Source organism: Mobula birostris, chromosome 3, assembly GCF_030028105.1.
Source record: "Mobula birostris isolate sMobBir1 chromosome 3, sMobBir1.hap1, whole genome shotgun sequence".
NCBI lineage: Eukaryota > Metazoa > Chordata > Chondrichthyes > Myliobatiformes > Myliobatidae > Mobula > Mobula birostris.
This window is the reverse complement of record NC_092372.1, coordinates 80,384,565-80,407,562: the sequence shown is the minus strand read 5'-3', so window position 1 is coordinate 80,407,562 and position 22,998 is coordinate 80,384,565. Positions and strand designations below refer to the sequence as shown.

General features: G+C 40.7%; 1 protein-coding gene across 4 annotated transcripts in view; it reads right to left on the bottom strand.

Annotated features, from left to right (window-relative positions):
- LOC140194623 (protein sel-1 homolog 3-like) overlaps positions 1-22,998 on the bottom strand; it is a 104,738-nt gene that overhangs the window by 9,058 nt on the left and 72,682 nt on the right. For all 4 annotated transcript variants that reach the window (XM_072251868.1, XM_072251864.1, XM_072251865.1 and 1 more), the window contains exons 14-23: positions 22,724-22,786; positions 21,605-21,781; positions 11,323-11,450; positions 11,149-11,232; positions 9,319-9,409; positions 9,140-9,215; positions 8,939-9,048; positions 8,109-8,236; positions 6,418-6,520; positions 5,506-5,578 (exon numbers count right to left, since the gene is read on the bottom strand). In XM_072251868.1, coding sequence (XP_072107969.1) covers positions 5,506-5,578; positions 6,418-6,520; positions 8,109-8,236; positions 8,939-9,048; positions 9,140-9,215; positions 9,319-9,409; positions 11,149-11,232; positions 11,323-11,450; positions 21,605-21,781; positions 22,724-22,786 — 1,033 coding nt within the window. The remainder of the gene's footprint in view (positions 1-5,505; positions 5,579-6,417; positions 6,521-8,108; positions 8,237-8,938; positions 9,049-9,139; positions 9,216-9,318; positions 9,410-11,148; positions 11,233-11,322; positions 11,451-21,604; positions 21,782-22,723; positions 22,787-22,998) is intronic.

Genomic DNA, 22,998 nt, shown 5'->3' with positions numbered 1-22,998 from the left:
AGCCATGATAGCCTTTCTCACAGTCCACTACACCTCCAATCTTGGCGTCATTGCAAATTTACTGATCCAATTAACCACATTATGATATAAATGACAAACAACAAAGGACCCAACACTGATCCCTGCAGCACTCTTCTAGTCACAGGCCTCCAGTCAGAGAGGCAACCCTCTACTACCACCATTTTTACCGTATAATATGCCCTTTATTTTGCTTTTGTTCTGTCTTTGACTTCCTCTGTCTGCCACAGTTTCCTCATTCTCCCTTTAGAATATTTCTTCATTTTTGGGATGTGTCTATCCTGCACCTTCCAAATTTTCCCAGAAAGTCCTGCTATTCCTCTTCTGCCATCATCCTGCTACTGTCTCCTTCCAGTCAGCTTTGACCAGCTCCCCTATCATGCCTCTGGAATTTCCTTTACTCCACTGTAGTACTGATACATCCGATTTTAGCTTCTCCTTCTCAGACTGCAGGGTGAATTCTAACATATGATGATTGCTGCCTCCAAGTGGTCCCTTTACCTTAACTATGCAAAGGAGCAATATTGCCCTCTGGTGGTTGCATTTATCAAATTACGTGAAATGGCATTGTAGGAGATTTTCACAAGTAATGCTGAAGCTGTTACAATTAAAACATTAGCTGTACCTACCATCCCACAAGCTCCTTTGTCAATTACCTGCCACTCCATGGCCTCATTCTCTGTAACCTACACCAGCTTCAATAGGATCTTACCACTAAATATATGTTCTCCTCTCCCCCACCCCACACCTCTCCACTTTTCACAGGGATCACTCTCTGTGTGACTTCCTTGCCCATTCATCTCTCCCCACTGATCTCCCTCCAGGTGTTTACTCCTACAAGCATGACAAGAGTTACACTTACCCCTCAACTTCCTCCCTCACCACCATTCAGGGCCGCAAACAGTCCTTCCAGGTGAAGCTACACTATATCTCCGAGTCTTTTGGGGTCATCTACTGTATTTGGTTCTCCCGGTGCAGCCTTCTCTACATCAGTGAGAGCCAACACAGAGGTGCTTCTTTGGGCACCTCTGCTCCATCTGCAACAGGGGAGATTTTCCAGTGGCCACCCATTTTAATTCCACTATCCATTCCCATTCTGCCATGTAGGTCTATGGCCTCATCTACTGCCACGATAAGCCCACTCTCAGGTTGAAGGAGCAACACCTCACGTTCAATCTGGGTAGCCTCCAACCTGTGGGCATGAACCTCGATTTCTCTAAATTCCGGTAATCTTCCCCTCCCCATTCTCTCCTTTTCCATTCCCCATTCTGATCCTCTCTTATCCCTTCTCTTCTGCACACCTGCCTATCACCTCCCTCTGATGCCCCTTCTCCTTCCCTTTCTCCCATGGCCCACTTTCCTCTCCTAACAGATTCTTTCTTCAACCCTTTACCTTTCCCACTTACTAGCTCCCAGCTTCTCACTTCATCCACCTCGCCCACCCACCCACCTACATCCTCACCTGGTGCTTGGAATTGTTATCAAACAATAGAGTTAGTGCATTAGGTTAACAATCTTTCATGACAGTTGATCTGATGCAAGACCATTGGCTTGAAACTCTCTGCATTTCTCTCTCTGGAGCTACAGCCTGACCTTTCCACTGCTTTCTATTGTCATCAAAAATGTTTGCAGGTTTCCCTGAAAGGTTACCAAGCTTATCCAAGTTTTTTTAATGTTTAGCTTTATACTTGAAAAATATTTTAAGTTAGAATTGATTTGAGGAAAGAAAGTATATCGTAAAATGTAGGTGAAAGGATAAATACCTCTATACATTTGGTATTGAAAGTAGAGAAAGTTGAAAGTGAACAACCTTGAAGTTGATAAAGATGAAAACTTTGTATTACATGGCATCAAATGTACAAATGATTGCCAAGAAATTGGACATCATGCACTTACGATATGCTAAGGCATTGTTGTGTTTATTTAGCACCATCATCCATCCAGTTGCCACATATCATGATCAGAAAATTAGGTTAACAGCCCAGTAACATACACTAAATCAGAACATGTGGTTCCCAACAGGACCACACTTAAATGCAGCTCTTGAGACTTTGCACCAGTTTGAAAATGGCTTCTACACCGAATGCAGACAACAGCAACCTGCACCTTAGGTGCAATGAGGAATGTGGAGGTTACAGCATGGAAGCCAAGATTTCCCTACTTTACTGATATCTGTGAGATAAATGCAATGAAGGGACTTGGTACCTTCTAGGAATGACTTAAGAAGAGGCTGACAGGGGATTGGTACATTATATTGGTAAATAGGTTTGCTATTGTCACATGGATTTATTTTCTTTTATTTTATTTTATTTAGAGATTCAGAGCAAAAATGCAAGATGGGGCTCCGTCAACCACAGCAGAAGGGAAGCCACATTTACCAAAAAAGAAGGCATTTCAGATGTCCTGCAAGAAAAAGGCTCATCCTGACAGCAGTCATTATGGAGGCAGAGGAACTGGGAGAAAGGCATGGCATCCTTACAAGAGACAGGATGGGAAGAGGTATAGTCCAAGTAGCCTTGTGTAGGATTCTGATGTTTTAATCCCAGGTTGCTTCAAATGTTAGGAAAGAGGCACAAGTCTGTTGCTTCACAATTGTTTTATTTAGTGTTGATAGAAAAAAGGAAAATTGAAATGACAGTGATAGAGGTCTGCCAAGTGAAGGGAGAGACAAAAGAAAGATGGCATTGTCTTATTGTACAACACACACAAAATGCTGGAGGAACTCAGCAGGCCAGGCAGCATCTATGGAAAAGAGTACAGTCGACGTTTCGGGCCGAGACCCTTCGGCAGGACTGGACAAAAATAGCTGAGGAATAGATTTAAAAGGTGGGGGAGGGGAGAACGAAACACAAGGTGATAGGTGAAACATGAAGGGGGAGGAGTGAAGTAAAGAGCTGGAAAGTTGATCGGTGAAAGAGATGCTGGGCTGGAGAAGTGGGGGGGGTTCTGATAGAAGAGGACAAAAGGCCTTGGAGAAAGCAAAGGGGGAAGGAGCACGAGAGGGAGGTGATGGGTGGGCAAGGAGACAAGGTGAGAGAGGGACAAGGGGAATGGTCAATGCTGAAGGAGAAAGAGAAAGGAGGGCAGGGGCATTGCCAGAAATTGATGTTCATGCCATCAGGTTGAAGGCTACCCAGACAGAATATAAGGTGTTGTTTCTCCAAACTTAGTGTGGCCTCATCACGACAGTGGATGGGGCCATGGATAGACATATTGGAATAGGAATAGGGAATGGAATTAACATGGGTTGCCACTGTTGTGATGAGGCCACACTCAGGTTGGAGCAACAACAGCTTATATTCCATCTGGGTAGCCTCCAACCTGATGGCATGAATATTGATCTCTCAAATTTCTGGTAATGCCCCTCCCACTCCCTTCAACATTCCCTGTCCCCCTTTCTGTCTCTCACCTTATCTCCTTGCCTGCCCATTGCCTCCCTCTGGTGCTCCTCCCCCTTTTCTTTCTCCCATGGTCTTCCGTCCGCTTCTATCAGATTCCCCCTTCTCCAGCCCTGTATCTCTTTCACCAGTCAACTTCCCAGCTCTTTACTTCATCCCTCCCCTTTCAGGTTCCACCTATCACCTTGTGTTTCTCTATCTCCCTCCCCCCACCTTTTAACTCTACTCCTCAGCTTTTTCTCCAGTCCTGCCGAAGGGTTTCAGCCCGAAACATCAGCTGTTCCCTTTCCCATAGATGCTGCCTGGCCTGCTGAGTTCCTTCAGCATTTTGTGTGTGTTGCTCAGATTTCCAGCATCTGCAGATTTTCTCTTGTTTATGACTGCCTTGTGGTGCAGTACTTTTATACTACGGAGGTAAGGAAAATTATATTTAAATTTGTAGATAAGAGTTAACGAGTGAGATAGCACTTATTCAAATAATGCAAAATAAAGAAGATTCCAGGATCACACCTGTATTATATCAATATAGCTGCTAGAGGAACACACAGAAGTTACTGTATTGTATATAAGTAATTATACAAAATACAAGTAGACAATTAATTGGTAAAGTGCAAAGAAAATAATAAATAAACATTCAAATCTAAGAATTAAACAGATGGATCCAACTATTCGCCTTTGATTCTAAATCACACATTGCGAAATCATTACATCTGAAAATTCAGAGGCAGAAAAACATGTGGTATCTACATTAAGTATAAAATAATCAAAAATTACTTAAGTTATGAAATATCAAAGGGTATATATTCTTCAATGTATTCATAAGATTACGTTGTGGTTAGGCAGATTACTAGGCACTCTTATGTGAGGTTGAACTATTCTATTAAAAGTCACCTTTAACCAGGTAAAAAAGATGTAAATTATGATAAAGCATATTAGTATTAATAATTTGACTCATATATTGAGTAACCCTGGCTTCTGAGACTTAAATGAATTCAGCCAAAGAAATCCCATCCATCAGATTGATGTATTTTAGTTGTTTCTTTATGGATGTGATCAGACAAATTAATTATGTCTTCAGACTCATCAGGTATGTGCCTATATCTACACGTGTTCTCCCCCCGCCCCCAAATTCTAAGAGAAGATCTAATGCTGTATAATATTGAAGGACCATCCGATGCATGACAGCCATTAATACTTTTCCCAAGGCATCAGCAATGTCATTGCTTACCCTTTCTAAGGCTGCAGCAACACTTTCAATCTCTTGTATATTCCTTGCAACACCAAAAAATGGGAATAAAATTGATGAATAATGTTCTCCTCCTGAAATGCCTCATTTACTTCTAGACTCGGGAAGTAAAGGTAAGGTGTATTCATATCTCATGGCAGGGAAAACATAGCCTAAATCAAGAGTTCAAGAGCCGTGAGGTAACGTTACAGCTACACAAGACCTTGGTCAGACCCCATTTAGAGTACTGTGTTCAGTTCTGGTCACCTCACTACAGGAAGGATGTGGATAATATAGAAAGAGTGCAGAGGAGATTTACAAGTATGTTGCCTGGATTGGAGGGCATACCTTAGGAGAATAAGTTGAGTGAACTCGGCCTTTTCACCTTGGAGCAACGGAGGATGAGAGGTGACCTGATAGAGGTGTACCAGATGATGAGGGGCATTGATCATGTAGATAGCCAGAGGCTTTTTTCCAGGGCTGAAATGGCTAACACAAGGGGGAATAGTTTTAAGGTGCTTGGAAATAGGTACTGAGGGGATGTCAGGGGTAAGTTTTTCCACACACAGAGAGCGGTGGGTGCGTGGGATGCATTGATGGTGGAAGTGGATACAACAGGGTCTTCTAAGAACCTCTTAAATATGTACATGGAGGTTAGAAAAATAGAGGGCTATGCGCTAGGGAAATTCTAGGCAGTCTCTAGAGTAAGTTACATGGTCAGCACAATATTGTGGGCCAAAGGGCCTGTAATGTGCTGTAAATTTCTATGTTCTATGTTCTAAGTAATAATACCCTAACCAATTAAGTGGGTTTATAGTAAATATCAATGGATAGTCTACCCAGAAACTTATCACAATTGATTACCTGTGGAATCCCAGTAGCGCTTCACAGCAAAACAAATCAATGTTGAAAGGCACAACGAGATTGCAGTGTATAACTGAAAACAAAAACATGTATGATTTAGTAGATATCTCTTAAAGCTTCAATAAATATAATTGTCCGAGAGGCCACTAAATTTTGTGGATGAAAACAGTGAGTAAATATTCTAGGACAAAAGACAGATAATTAATTCTTATGTGAAAAAGGTGCAACTTGCTTTACTTTGAAATATGAAGAAGAAGAAGAAGAAGAAAGCCCTTAACTCCGACTGGAGTCATCAGGATGCCATCATGATGGCATTTTTTTTTAGCCGGCTTTCTTATTTTTACGAGGCCAAGTTGCTAGCTTGACGCTCAACCCAGCACAGATGGAAAGCATGCAAGAGAGCCGGCTGGATTCGAACTCGGGAGCTTTCGCTCCAAAGTCCGGCGCTGATGCCACTACGCCACCAGCCGGCCACTTTGAAATATAGTTATCTAATATTTGGTTTGATTAAGCCTTAATCACATTGACCAGTTTTGGACTTCATCTCTTGGAAGCTAAGCGATAGCTGGGCACATCATTATACAGAACACACACATGGAAAGTTTGAATTCCAAGCATCAGTGAAATGTTGTTATTGGGGAAATGCTATATGCATGATAATTTACATGGCAAGCATATTTTGCTTGCTGACAGATGATGCTTTGATGTGAATTATATTGTTGCAGAGCTCAACAGATACAAATAAACATAAAACATCTTAATAATTTCATGAAGATGATACAAATCAAAATTAAAAATCATTCTCAATACATGATTAAGAGAATAATTCATATGTTCAATCATTTGTGTATTAAAAATGTAGAATCAATGTACAGAGAGCAACCAATCAAAGATGTTTGTTAAAATACCTACCAGAGGTTGAGAGTAGTTATTCATCCATATTGATTTCAGGCGAACTCGAAGCAAAGCTATCGAGCATGGGATGAAGGCCTCTTCAATATTAGCGCTTATACACCTAATAAAATAGAGAAATGTAATGAAATCAGTTTAATTTTGGAATTGAATTACTGAGTTGTTGTTCTGTAAATATTCTCAACTTTCCTGCTCAGATTATCCAAAGTTTTCAGTCACTAGTCCCATAATCATTTGTCACTTGATTAACTTGTATTGTACTCAAAGACATACCTGGATTTTACACATTTATCAGAATGGTACAATGCATATAAGGTTAATATATTCATAACTTTTTATTCATCAAAGGCACCTAATAATTTTTCTTTAATTAGAAACAGAAAATCCTATATCCAAACAAGATGTGTTGTTCTGTATAGTGCTTTCCCCCACAATATCTTCATTTCCGCTACTGTTATGGTCAATTCATGTCTTTTTAGACCCTTTTTGATATGACTTTTGTTTATAGTCTTGTTTCATTTTTTCAGCAATTTGAAAACTTCTCTTTTAGGCTGTTAACCCAATTAATTTCACTGTCACCTTCCCCACACACGTTTTTTTTATAGTAGCCAACATGTCTGCATTCCTGACCATTTTCGTGGTGTTCAGTTTTTCACTGCCCATTTCGTAAAAGTATTTTCTTGTTTTGCAATATCAATATGAAAGGGTCTGTACTTGACACCCATCAGTTTCTACGAGTGGACAGCTTTACCTATCCAAATTTTCTACTTTCATCATAAATTTTGGACTCATGATACTTTCTTCTATTCCAATAATTTTCTTTGACCTGGTTGACAATGCGTGTCACCATTTGGTCATGCAAAATTATTGAGTGGGTAGGACATAAAGGTGAATCTTAAGTTGTTATTTTTGCATAAGTAAACTTAGTAATGCAGTTCTCAACGAATCGGCAGATTTGAGTGCTACCTTCTAGCAGAAGATACAGAAGCTTGAAAGCCTGGATGATCAGACTCAAGAACAACTTCTTCCCCACTGCTATCAGATCTCCGAACCAATCACCCCTTTCACATCCCCTTCCCAATGTTACTGCCATACTCTCGAACCATTCATTCTATGTCTTCTCCTATTGTCACATTAGTATTTCATAGAAACATAGAAAACCTTCAGCACAATACAGGCCCTTTGGCCCACAAAGTTGTGCGGAACATGTCCCTACCTTAGAAATTACTAGGGTACCCATAGCCCTCTGTTTTTCTAAGCTCCATGTACCTGTCCAGAAGTCTCTTAAAAAAAACCCTATCATATCCGCCTCCACCACCGTTCCTGGCAGCCCATTCCACACACTCACCACTCTCTGCGTAAAAAACTTACCCCTGACATCTCCTCTGTACCTACTCCCAAGCACCTTAAATATGTGCCCCCTTGTGGCAGCCTTTTCAGCCATGGATAAGAGACTCTGACTATCCACACGATCAATGCCTCCCATCATCTTATACACCTTTTTGCATTACCTCAGTTTGCACTACTATGCACCATTCCAGTGTTCTGTGTTTGTCAGGTCTACTTGTTATTACAATGTATATTGTCTTCCATGTGAGCTTCACACAAATAAGAAATTTCCTTCCATCCTGGTGTACATTACTGACGATAAACTAATCGGAGTCAGTTTTCCTCTAGTATTTTGCTATTACCTCTCATATAACTCCTGCTGAAGTGCGACATCATTGGATTGTTTCCTCGTGTTCAGGTTTAGGAGATCCAAAATGCTCTCTGGTATTTGAAGACCCTCCTCCGCCAGTGAGCCCAAGTTATAAAATGCCTAAAGGGAGGCAAATGAGCAATGTTATCGGTGAAAGTAAGTGATATACACTGTTACCCTGATTCCCCTCAGGGTATATACTCCCCCCTACTACTTTACAAAAAGACATCCACTCAGCTTGTACACTGAGGTGCCGGGGCGTGATGTGAAGCCTGACTGTTTTCACAGCTCACTGTTGTGCTGGGAATCTTCTGGAAGCCCTTGTCCTCCACTGATGTTCTTTCAGCAAAAATTGACTCCTGCTCGGTGTGGAGAACCTGACTGTGAGGGCTGTTGCTGGCTGGCACAGGGAGTGCCAATATTACTGGGCACTGCAGCACCTCATGCAAGCCCTGACAGATCCCACAAACTCTGTCCTCCATCACCTTCTCTTGGATGGGGTGAAACTGCTGTGCCCTGCCTCCTCTCAGTCTGCCTGCACAGCTCTGCCCTGTGGTGACTAGTTCATTGACGGTCATTGGATAAAGCTGCAAGTGCACCAACAGACCAACACAGAGCAGCAGTTCATGCTGGGCTCCCCGTTCAGCAATGCTGTCCCGTAACACATGTAAAATGCTAATACAGTATCTTTTAATGGTGATTCCATTCACAACCTTGTTTCCAATGATGCATACAGAGGACTAAGCAAGATACTGGTATATTAGGTAAAATGACATTTACTGCACAGTATTGAACACATTCAAAAACAGTTTTTGGACTTACTTGAGAATAATTCCATAAAGCAGCAGAGGCATACATGTTTATTGATTGCTCAATATCCTTTTTATGGTTGTGATGGCCATAATAGTAGAAATCACCCATTTTCACTAGAACTGGAATTCACACATAATTAAGAAATGAGTTAGTGCATTGCTGCATGCTGGAAGTGCTAATTTAGGTCAAACATCTCCACAATATACGTACCAAAAGGCTGTGTGGTCTGCTGGAAAGCTGATAAATTATAATATCTCCAGGCAAAATCAACACATCTCTTTATGAGCTAGTGACGAGAAGAAACATGAGGGTGGATTATTAAACTGCCGAATGAAATCAAGGATAAGACACTAATTTTAAAGAGAAGCAACCTCTTATCAGGAACTCACTGATTTCTCTTCACAGAGATAGGCAATGTTTGTCTGAGATGACTCAATTCCTGTTTCTGCCGTGATGAGGAAATACAACAGAGCTTCTTTCCTGGGGCAGAAGGAAACACAAAAAGTGCCTTAATTTAAAATACTTGAATTAAGCTGCCAAATACAGAAATTTATGATACATTTAATGTGAACATTACACCACCAGAATATCCACCAACAGAATCACAGAGACAGAACTATCATCCAGATAGAATTATATAACATAATTTTTGGAAAAAGTTGACACAATTTTTTCTGGTTCTAAATCCAGCAAAAGCACTGATGCTGGTATTAGAAAGTGTGGGTGTGAAAGCATAAATCAAGAAAATGGTCTTCCCATTCCAAAACAATTCAGACATAATGCCATCAGTTACCCACCTCATCCTCCAGGGTGGGATCTGGCTGACTGGCTTGCCTATGGCTGCAGATATAATGAACAGCTGGCTACATTCTGCCTGTGAGACTGCTGGTCTTTGATATCTCCTCCTGCATCTCATGATGTGGAAGTCGTTGAAGTGATGAGCAACTTGCCTCCCTGCACCACTGGGCTCAGTGCAAAGACTGGTCCCTTATTAGCCATTAGCAGTAGGCAAGCCCCATTTATTTGAACATATTCACTGACTAAATGTATGTGCAGCTTTGTATATTTTAATGCATTTTACTTTATTTTGTGCTTTAAATTTTTCTAGCAGTTTCTTTGGTAAATGTGCCACAAACTTAATTTTTCAATGGCTTTTATTTTTAATGTGAATTATTTTAAACATCTCTGATTATCAAAGACTCCTAAATACAATTAAGACTTCTAATTTTTAGTTCTCAGTTTCTGTGTTGTACCAGCAAACTGCAAATGGGAGAGACAATACAGTTTTAGTCTTAAACTTTACTAAGGCTTTGTCCACCTGTGACTTACATATAAAGCAACCCCCCCCCCATTCCATAGCTATCCATAAGGGTGGTTTCACCATCACTTTCTACAACCTTTACCACTCAGACAGACACCATCAGATGCAAGGTCCCAATGAAGTTGCACATTATATTTTTTTGGATGCAGCTCCTTCATTGTCAAAATCCTAAAACTCACTATTCAACAGCATCATGCTATACCATAAGACCAAAAGACTATAAGACCTTAAACATAGGAGCAGAATTAGGCCATCTGACCCATCAAGTCTGCTCCGCCATTCAATCATGGCTGATCCTCTTTTTCTGTCTCCTCCTCAACCCCAGTTCCTGGCCTCCTCCCCGTAACCTTTGATGCCATGTCCAATCAAGAACCGATCAATCTCTGCCTTAAATACACTTCTCCGCATCTCTGTTTTGAAAGGGCACCCCTCTAACCTGAGGCTGTGCCTCCTTGTCCTAGACTCTCCCACCATGGGAAACATCCTTTCTGCATCTACTCTGTCTAGGCCTTTCAACATTCAAAAGGTTTCAATGAGATCCCCCCTCATCCTCCTGAATTTCAACTCATGGGTTACAAAGGCTCAGAAAGGCAGGTCGCCACTACTTCTCAAGGGTATTGGAAATGACAATGTTTGCCTTGCCAGGGCTGTGCTCATCCCATAAAGAAACACAGATGTCACCTATGTGTCTTTGCTCATTTCATATATAAATACCTGCCATAAAATATCATGTTCTCTAATTAACCATGAGCAATGGTAATACGGCTAGTCTGGTGGTAGCAATAGAAGCTATATTCTGATGCTCCTGAAAAGTAGCAGAAGAATCCAATAATATTTGGAACTGAGAACACTGGAGTACTTTCTTTCTCAAATTTAAGGGCACAGTTCTTGATCTTACCAGGATCTCTGAAGATAAGCATCCAGAGCTTTTCTCATTTGGAAACCCAAATAGCCATTTTGCTCAGCAACGAACCTGGCCCAACTGTCAAGGGGAAAAGAAAAAGGTTGAATGTTTGTCTATAACGTAACAGTTCCTAAGAGAGAGAGAGAGAGAGTGAAATAGATAACTTACAGGACTGCCTGTCTGGGATTGTGTGGAATAGATTCAAAATTTCCTGTACTCCAAAGGAAGGAGCAGCGAACTAGACTTTCAAAATGTCCACCAGATCCAGCTTCATAGTAGTATTGAAATGCTTCAGTCTAATAAAAAATAGAACATCAATTAAGTATAATTGAATTCAACCTTATCCACATGGACAACTTGATGAGATGACGACAGGTAATATGCTTGGAATCTTTAATGGAAACCCTGAACTCACTCAGACAGGGGTTTCCCCACATTTCTGTCTAAATTATGCCATTGGAGACGTTCCCATATTATTACCACACCAAAGCCAAATAAGTCTTCAGAACTCAAATTATATTGCTACACCATATAACCATGTAACAATTACAGCACGGAAACAGGCCATCTCCGCCCTTCTAGTCCATGCCGAACGCTTACTCTCACCTAGTTCCACCGACCTGCACTCAGCCCATAACCCTCCATTCCTTTCCTGTCCATAAAGCTATCCAATTTTACTTTAAATGACAATATCGAAGCTGCCTCTACCACTTCTGCTGGAAGCTCGTTCCACACAGCTACCACTCTCTGAGTAAAGAAGTTCCCCCTCATGGTACCCCTAAACCTTTGCCCCCTAACTCTCAACTCATGTCCTCTTGCTTGAATCTCCCCTACTCTCCATGGAAAAAGCCTATCCACGTCAACTCTATCTATCCCCCTCATAATTTTAAATACCTCTATGAAGTCCCCCCTCAAACTTCTACGCTCCAAAGAATAAAGACCCAATTTGTTCAACCTTTCTCTGTAACTTAGGTGCTGAAATCCAGGTAATGTTCTAGTAAATTTTCTCTGTACTCTCTCTATTTTGTTGACATCTTTCATATAATTCGGTGACCAGAACTGTACACAATACTCCAAATTTGGCCTCACCAATGCCTTGTACAATTTTAACATTACATCCCAACTCCTATACACAATGCTATGATTTATAAAGGCCAGCATACCAAAAGCTTTCTTTACCACCCTATCCACATGAGATTCCACCTTCAGGGAACTATGCACCATTATTCCTAGATCCCTCTGTTCTACTGCATTCATCAATGCCCTACCATTTGCCATGTATGTCCTATTTTGATTAGTTCTACCAAAATGTAGCACGTCACATTTATCAGCATTAAACTCCATCTGCCATCTTTCAGCCACTCTTCTAACTGGCCTAAATCTCTCTGCAAGCTTTGAAAATCTACTTCATTATCCACAATGCCACCTATCTTAGTATTATCTGTATACTTACTAATCCAATTTACCACCCCATCATCCAGATCATTAATGTATATGACAAACAACATTGGACCCAGTACAGATCCCCCCACTAGTCATCGGCCTCCAATGTGACAAACAGTTATCCACCATTACTCTTTGGCGTCTCCCATCCAGCCACTGCTGAATCCATTTATTACTTCAATTGAAACTAAGGATTGAACCTTCCTAACTAACCTTCCGTGTGGAACCTTGTCAAAGGCCTTACTGAGGTCCATATAGACAACATCCAACGCTTTACCCTCGTCAACTTTCCTAGTAACCTCTTCAAAAAATTCAATAAGACTTGTCAAACATGACCTTCCACGCACAAATCCATGTTGACTGTTCCTAATCAGACCCTGTCTATCCAGATGATTATATATACCATCTCTAAGAATACTTTCCATCAATTTATCCACCACTGACGTCAAACTCACAGGCCGATAATTGCTAGGTTTACTCTTAGAACCCTTTTTAAACAATGGAACAACATGAGCAATACGCCAATCCTCCAGCACCATCCCCGTTTCTAATGACATTTGAAATATTCCTGTCAGAGCCCCTGCTATTTCTACACTAATTTCCCTCAAGGTCCCAGGGAATATCCTGTCAGGACCCGTAGACTTGTCCACATTTATATTCCTTAAAGGTGCTAGTACTTCCTCTTCTTTAATCATCATAGTTTCCATAACTTCCCTATCCGTTTCCCTTACCTTACACAATTCAATATCCTTCTCCTTAGTGAATACCGAAGAAAAGAAATTGTTCAAAATCTCCCCCCATCTCTTTTGGTTCCACACATAGCTGTCCACTCTGATTCTCTAAGGGACCAATTTTATCCCTCGCTATCCTTTTGCTATTATCGTAACTGTAGAAACCCTTTGGATTTATTTTCACCCTACTTGCCAAAGCAACCTCGTATCTTCTTTTAGCTTTTCTAATTTCTTTCTTGAGATTCTTTTTACATTCTTTATATTCCTCGAGCACCTCATTTACTCCATGCTGCCTATATTTATTGTAAATCCCTCTCTTTTCCCAAACCAAGTTTCCAATATCCCTTGAAAACCATGGCTCTCTCAAACTTTTAACCTTTCCTTTCAACCTAACAGGAACATAAAGATTCTGTACCCTCAAAATTTCACCTTTAAATGACTCCATTTCTCTATTACATCCTTCCCATAAAACAATTTGTCCCAATCCACTCCTTCTAAATCCTTTCACATCTCCTCAAAGTTAGCCTTTCTCCAATCAAAAATCTCAACCCTGGGTCCAGACCTATCCTTCTCCATAATTATATTGAAACTAATGGCATTATGATCACTGGACCCGAAGTGTTCCCCAACACACACCTCTGTCACCTGATCTATCTCATTCCCGAACAGGAGATCCAACACTGCCCCTTCTCTAGTTGGTACCTCTATGTATTGCAAAAAACTATCCTGCACACATTTTACAAATTCCAAACGATCCAGCCTTTTACAGTATGGGCTTCACAGTCTATGTGTGGAAAATTAAAATCTCCCACAATCACAACCTTGTGCTTATTACAAATATCTGCTATCTCCTTACAAATTTGCTCCTTCACTTCTCGCTCCCCATTAGGTGGTCTATAATACACCCCTGTAAGTGTTACTACACCTTTCCCATTCCTCAATTCCACCCAAATAGCCTCCTTAGACATATCTATCCTGCCACAGCGCCACTGCAATATTTTCTCTGACAAGCAATGCAAGACCTCCCCCTTTCATCCCTCCAATTCTATCACACCTGAAGCAACGAAATCCAGGAATATTTAGTTGCCAATCGCACCCCTCCTGCAACCATGTTTCACTAATAGCTACAATGTCATACTTCCAGGTAGCAATCCATGCTCTAAGCTCGTCCACCTTTCTTATAATGCTCCTCGCATTAAAATAAATGCATTTAAGAAATTTTCCACCTCTTACTCTCTGTTTATCACTAACACTGCAAACAACTTTACTATTTTCTTTTTCTTCCTTCTCCTCTACATCTGTTCCTACACTCTGGTTCCCCTCCCCCCTTGTATCTAGTTTAAATCCATTGCAGCCTCTCTAGCAAACCTACCTGCAAGAATATTTGTCCCCCTCCAGTTCAGATGTAAACCGTCCCACCGGAACAGGTCCCAACTTCCCTGGAAAACTGCCCAATTACCTATAAATCTGAAGCCCTCCCTCCTGCACCATGTCTTCAGCCACATGTTGATCTGCGCTGACTTACTATTTCTAAACCCGCCTACATGTGGCATTGGTAGCTATCCTGAGATTGCTATTCTGGAGGTCCTGTCCTTCAACCTGGTGCCTAACTCCCTAAACTCACCTTTCAGGACCTCCTCACTCTTCCTAGTCACATCATTGGTCCCTACATGGACCACGACATCTGGCTGCTCACCCTCCCTCTTGAGAATACCGAGAACTCGATCCGAGATATTGCGGACCTTGGCACCAGGGAGGCAACAGACCATCCAGGATTCTCGATCTCTTCCACAGAACCTCTTATCTGCCCCTTTACTATCGAATCCCCTATCACTACTGCTCTCCTCATTGAACATATCAAGGTAACTCATATATTCTAGAATACTTTCCATAAAAATATATATTTGTACAATACTTTCAAATGTACCGAAATATCCTACGGTCGCCAGCAAACAAGATTTTACAACAAACTACTGAGATAGTTGACCAACTCCTTGGTAAAAGAGGTGGGCTTTATGTTGAATTGTAAGGGGCACAGAGCAGGAAAGCAGCTGAAGGAGGGAATTTCAGAGCTAAGAACTTAGAGAGCCATTTGGATAACAATGAAGGTATTAAATTCAGGAATGCACATTGGATGACTGGGCGATCTGAAAGGGTTGATGGGTAACAGGAAGTTAAAATGCCAAATCCATGGAGCCTTCTGTAAAATAAAATATATAGATGCCAAAACAGAGACACTGCCACCCCAGAAGGGAGGCAAACAGGTTAGAATGTGGGCAGCAACACTATTTTTAAGTAGTTCTGATTTATGTCAGGAGGAAAGTGAAAGATAGCATTTGAAATAGAAGACTTTGATTTGAAAGTTGATTTATGTTTGGAAATTCATTTCAGATTCAAATATAACATCAAAGTTGCAAACAGTCTCAAACAGTTGGTTTAATGGGAATGAGTCAATGGTTAGGAAACAGTTTTGTACAGATTTGTACAGAAGAATAGTTTTGATATTCTCAGTACAGTGGATTCCAGTTAACTGGGACACATCGGGATCAAAACATTTTGGCTCAATATAGTGGCTGCCTCAATTAGCCGAAATTTCATGGAAATAGTTAAAAAGGTATAAAAAAGATAAACTAATTTTAACTGAGTAACAAACCATGTATTTAAGTGAAAATCAGAAGAAATTAGAACACTACAAATACCAGTGCAATACTATACAACTGTGTATCAGTTCCTAACAGTTATTGACAAAATGCTGCCGCGTTCTTTTGACTGGCTGTAGATGATCAAAATCAGCAGACACCTAGTGCAGATAACAGACTGTTTTCATACAATGTATCCTGCAAATCTTCATTTTCATTGTAACATTCAAGATAATTGTTGATACCTTCAAATTCTTCATAGTTCCTGAGGTGCTGAAGAAGTGAAATCATTTCAGTTTCACTCCCAGCCGTTTCTGATAGCTCCAAGCCTGAATGCTTCAAACAACAGTCAGCAAAACAGTTCTGAATGGTCTTTAGGTTCTTTCTCGCCAACTATTAGTGAAAAAAATCACTTCTTTTTGAACATAAATACACGCAACTGGTGCTATTAAAAACTGTTTGCTATTGTGTAGTGTCAAATAGCCACACGAGTGCACATGACTGACACCAGTTAGAAACTGTTTGGCAACAGTCCCCTGTCCCAATTAAGTGAGAGAGTGTCCCAAATAAACAAAAGGAATCCTGGCTATTTTCTTGATTAGTTCTTGTTCTTTAAGAGATGTCCCAAATAAGTGGCTGCCCCAATTAAATTAACTGGAATCCACTGTATTTAATTGGAAGAAATTTTCCCTTATCTAGCACTGCATATTGGACAAGCATTCATAATAGTTCTGGTTTAGGATTCAAATGCTATCATATTCTACTATAGATATTTCCATCATTGCTGCTAAAATTTGTGTGGAACAGCAAGGAAAGCTACTGCCTCACAATGCCAGAAATCCAGGTTCGGTCCTAACCTCAGCTGCTATCAGTGTGGAATTTGCAGTCTCTGTTGGACCACATGGATTTCATCTGGGTGCCCTAGTTTCCTGCCAGGTCCCAAGCTCACACAGTTTTGCAGGTTAATTGGTCTTTGTAAATTGCTCCAGCTGCGTAGGTGAATGGTGAATTTAGAGGAGAGTTGATAGAGTCATACAGCCCCACAGCGCAGAAACAGACGCTTTGTCCTATCTAGTCTGTGGCAAACTTGCCTTCTGCCTCGTCCCAATAACCTGCACCTGGACCATAACCGTGCATACCCCTCCATTCCATGTGCTTATCCAAAATTCTCCTAAATGTTGAAATCCAAACCTCATCCACCACTTCCACCAGCAAGTTGTTCCATACTTGCATCACCCTCTGAATGAAGAGATTTCCCTTAAATATTTCACCTTTCACCCTTAACCTTTGACCTCCAGTTCTAGTTTCGCCGAACCTCAGTGGAAAAAAGCCTGTTTGCATTTGCCCTATCTATACCCCTCATAATTTTGTATACCACTATCAGCCCTCCCCCCACCCTCCTATTCTCCAGGGAATAAAGTCCTATTAAATCTTTCCCTATCACTCAAGTCCTCAAGTCCCAGCAATATCCTTGTAAATTTCTTTCAATCTTATTGATATCTTTCCTGTAGGTAGGTGACCATAGCTGCACACGATACTCTAAATCAGGAGTCCCCAACCTTTTCTGCACTGCGGACCGGCCGACCCGGGGGGGCGGGGTGGTGGTAGGGTTGCCAACGAACAAGAGTAGCAGTCAAATATGTTGGGTTTACCCCGATAAAGACTACAATGACCATGAAGCCTTGTGCGGGCACTAGTGCGCATGCGTGTACGTGCCCATTTTTTCTGCAAATCGGTTTCGGTGATTCTGTGGGGGGGGTGTTAATCATGAACGCAATATAGATGACAAATGGCTAATACACTCAATTTCATTTCTAAAAGGTTTATCTAACGAATTTAATATTAAACACACAGCACAATTTTCCTCGCATAAATATAGCGATAAGTCAATTATTAGGGAAGCTTGAAATAAGTGTTGAACGAACTTCCAGTAGAAGTGGTAGAGGCAGGTTCGGTATTATCATTTAAAGAAAAATTGGATAGGTATATAGACAGGAAAGGAATGAAGGGTTATGGGCTGAATGCAGGTTGGTGGGACTAGGTGAGAGTAGCGTTTGGCACGGACTAGAAGGGCAGAGATTGCCTGTTTCAGTGCTGTAATTGTTATATGGTTATATAAGTCAATAGCATCATAACATTTTAAGCAACGTTTGGATATTAAACACACAGCACATATTTTCCCCGTATGAACATATAAAATCATTGCAACACACCAATATCGCTGAATCAGTGGGAGCCCTGGGCTTGTTTCTCTGCAAAAAGACGGTCCTATTGAAGGTGATGGGAGACAGCATACTCGAAAGGGGTTCCTTATGTCCAGTCTATTCTGCAATTTAGTTTTCGTTGCATTCATTGCAGAGATATGTTGGAAATGGAAACAACGTTTTCAGTGCTTTCGTGGCTATCTCAGGATATTTAGCCTTGACTTTGATCCAGAATGCCGGCAGAGATGTTATGTCAAACATGCTTTTCAGCCCGTCGTCATTTGTAAGCTCGAGGAGTTGATCTCCTTCCTGCGCTGACATGGATGACGCGTGCGGAATGACCTCACGTGCATCCAAGCTCAACGGTGGGCCTGACAGGGAATGAGGAAAGGTGCAGCTGACTCCTATTGCCAAATCATATCGTTTCCTCACGGCTCGGTAGCGCATGCTTTGTGGCCCGGTACCGGTCCGTGGCCTGGTGGTTGGGGACCGCAGCTCGAAATTAGGCCTCCCATATACAACTTAAATATAATATCCTAACTCCTGTACTCAATACTTTGATTTATGAAGAACAATGGCTAAATGCTTTCTTTATGACCCTTATCTACCTGTGACACCATTTTCAAGATATTGCCGGATCCCTCTCTTCTACCATATTCCTCAGTGCTCTACCATTCACTGGTTTATCCTCCCAAGGTGCAGCATCTCACATTTGTCTGCACTAAATTCTATCTGCCATTTTTCAGTCTGTTTTCCCAGCTGGCTTCTTCATCCTTCCTTGCCAGTCCTGATGAAGGGTCTTGGCCTGAAACATAGACTGTTTATTCATTTCTATAGGTGCTTCCTGTCCTGCCGAGTTCCTTCAGCTTTTTTTGTGTGTTGCTCTGGATTTCCATCATCTACAGAATCTCAGCTGTTTGACATCGACTATCCTCCGGTCCTCTGGCACCTTACTTGTGGCTAAGCACGTTTTAAATACAGTACTTCAGCCAGGGCTCCTGCTATTTTTGCACTAGTCTCCCATAAAATCCGAGGGGACACCTTGTCAGACCCTGGGGATTTATTGATCCTAATTTGCCTCAAGATGGTAAGAACTTTCTCTTCTGTAATCTGTATATATTTTATGACCTCACTGCTGTTTTGCCTCAGTTCTACATTGATTCTGTGTCCATTTTCCTAGTAAATACAGATTCAAAAAATCCATTTTACATCTCCCTCATCTCTTTCGACTCCACACATATATGACCACGCTGATTCACAAGTGGACCAATTTTGCCCCTTGCTATCCCTTCATTCTTAAACCCTTGGGATTCTATTTCATCTTATTTTAGCCCTCTTGATTTCCTTTTTAATTGTTCTCCTGTATTTCTTATACTCAACAAGCGCCTCATTTGTTCTTTGCTGCCTATACCTGTTATACACCTCCTTTTTCTTCTTAATCAGGTCCTTAATATTTCTCGAAAACCAAGGCTTCCTGAACCAAATAGCCTCTCCTTTTATTCCAACAGAAACATACAAACTCTTTACTCTCAAAATTTCACCTTTGCAAGCTTCCCATTTACCAAACATCCCTTTGTCAGACAACCTATCCCAATCCACACATGACAGATACTTTCTCATGCCATCAGAATTGCTTTTTCTTATTTAAGATCGGAATCCAAGGCCCAGTTCTATCCTTCTCCATAATTATCTTGAAACTAATGGGATCATGATCACTAGATCCAGAATGTTCCTCAGCACATATTTCTGTTGCCTGCTCTGTCTTGTTTCCTAATAGGAGATTGAGTATCACACTTTCTCCAGTTGGACCTCTATATATTGATTAACAACACTTTGCTGAACACATTTGACAAACCCTATCACATCTAGTCTTTTTTTAAAGTATGGGAGTCATATGTGAAAGTTAAAATCACCTACTATCACAATACAATTTTTCTTGCAACTGTCTGCTATCTCTCTGCAACTTTTCTCCTCTAAATCCCTCTGACTATTGGATGTCCTATAATATTAACCCATTAAGACGGCCATCCCTTTGTTACTCCTCAATTCTACTCATCTAGTCTCAGTAGACAAGCTCTCCAGTCAGTCATGTCTGAGCACTGCTGTGACATTTTCCCTGACTAGGAACGCCACCTCACCCCTTTAATAATCCCCCAATCATGTCTAAAACAACGGAGACCTGGAACTTTGAGCTGCACCAAGTCTCATTAATGTCATAATTCCACGTGCTGATCCATGCTCTAGGCTCATCCACAATACTTCTTGCACTGCAATAGATGCAACTCAGAATATTATTCCCATCAAGCTCAGCCTTTTGTTTCCTGTCTTTTTATGTAGGCTGAACATCATCTTTTCCCACAAACCCATCAAAAATGTGGGGGGGGGGGGAATGTAACTGCCCTGGCACTCTGGTTCCCAACCCCCTGCAATGAAAATATAGGGAAAATAAAAAGTGGGACTAATATAGGATTGGTGTAACCATTGACTTGGTGAGCAGAAGGGTCTGTTTTAGTGCTGTATTTATTATGACTGTAAACTGGCTAAAATCAATGCAATTCATCAGATTTCCATTGATGTCAATGGAACGGCGATAAGCTCAGCAGGATCCTGACATGCTGGATTTTAGCCTTACATTAATATTTCTTCTATATCTGAGCAAGTACATCAAGGCATAGAAGAAATTATTCCCTAGAATATGGGCCTTTGGGGATCTGTTAGTAATCTGTTGTACATTACTGCTAACATTGAGGCAAAATGCTTTCTGTCAAGAGTTGAAATTCTTTGGAGCTCTCTTCCTCAAAGAGTCTTTCCTTATTCTTAAATAAAGGAATATACTGTGGGTTTTTGATAACTAAGGGGTGAAATTGGTGAAAGGTTACCTGTGGATAGACAGGTATGGGAGGTTAAGGTTACAATCAGACTAGTCATAATTTTATTGAAAAGCAGAGCAAGCTTCAGGGACCAACTAGACTATTCCTACTCCTTATTTGTATGCTTGTTTATGGATTTGTTCAGGTATAACTGATCATTCCCAATACCCCTCACTGATGGAGGAGACACGGTCCCCACAAAATTAGGATTAGGTGAGGGTTCATTACAAAAAGTGGCCAGTAGTGGTGCTGTTGGGTGCAAAATTTAATATCAAGACAAAATTGCGAAGTGGATTAAAAATCCACTTAACAACAGGAATCATAGAACGGCAGAGCTTGACTGGCAAAGTTAAAAATTGTTCTGCTATTGCACACCGAGTTTCCTGTAGTGAATAGCTTGCTTCACTTTGTACGGAAATGTGAAGTATATGCAAGACAGATCAAAATGTTAATTCTATTGCGATGAAAAAGTTAATAAAGAATGCAAGTTTACAAAAACGAAACCTAATATAATTTTTGATGATAAATAAATGATCAGTGTTCAGAATTCTGTATATATTTACCACATTTTTGATGGGTTTGCCAGGATATTTTCCAGTCTCATAAAGCACTCCAAGGTTGTGAATTGCATCGAGATTGCCCATTTCTTTTGCTTTTTCCCAATAAGCTGCTGCTTTCACAAAATCCTTTTCATAGGTTTCATAATACCATCCCAAACCATTAAGTGCTTCATGGGATCCCTGTTTTAAAAATAAATTAACTTAGTACTTGCAGTTATAAAACTGTATTTTCTGATAGTTTCCATACGAATGGGCTTGGAACACATTCTGTTACTGATCAAAGCACAGCTTCAATAGCTTAGATGAAAGTCTTTGCTTTTCCATGTCCACTAAGAGAACTAAATTAGCTAGTCCGGGAGCAATTTATCAGAATTAAAGATATAAACACAAGAAAGATGTGAAAGATATAATTGGTTTGCTTACTGTAACAGAACATGGAAACAGCCAGTATCAAATCAGTAAAAAGCACGTAGCTGGAAAAAGAGAAGTCTAAGGGAAGTTTCGATAAGAATCTCCAAAAATATAAAAAGGACCAGTTGCAAAGAACTATATTTGTAACTTAGTGTAGAACAAGGAGACATAAATACTGTATAATACCTGAGAGAAATGGGATAAGGTTAAGAGGACCAGGTGTCCTGGAAAGAAGAGTAGTCAGTGCACAAGGGTGCATGCATAAAGGTGACATATACCGTGGCAGGCTCGCAGGAGACCTGTGTTAGGTGAGGAGAGGAGTAATGTGCCTCAGTACGGTGCACATGGGCATGTTTCTCAGGAAATGTATAATCCATGCAGATATCCTACTGTGTTGGTAGATGTGGATAAAACAAACACATATGAAGGAGGTTGATGTATTCATGAAAGGAATATGAATTGGAACACAGGAATAGGCTGGAGAAACTTGTATGACATGTAAATGTTGGCAGAGGCCAGGTGGACTTTTCTGTGCTTTTTATGCTGCCGCATGTCATATACCATAGAATGATTTTCAATGTTTGTGGTATAAGGTCTGCAGGATGAACACTGGGAGGGCTTGACTACTGCTTAATTCTCAACATTAAACTCACATAAATAAAGAGAAATGAAAGCTAACCACTTGCACAGTTACTTTATATGAATATTTACCTTGGAGGCTGCTTCATTCATAAATCTTAAACCCAACCTTATATTCTTTTTCACACCTTGGCCCTAGAAAGTGTTAAAACATTGCAGAATTAATGCAAACATTTGTACTTCAGGATCAATCCATTATTCCACACTTCCTGCACACCATCACCCATTCATTGATATAAAGTATTGTACTGTCGTCCCATCTCTTTCCAGTGAAGTGTTTCAAAGGTACAGTTATATAAAGAGGAACATTTTCAAATCAATTCCAGTTGCTGAAGATTATCTATGAG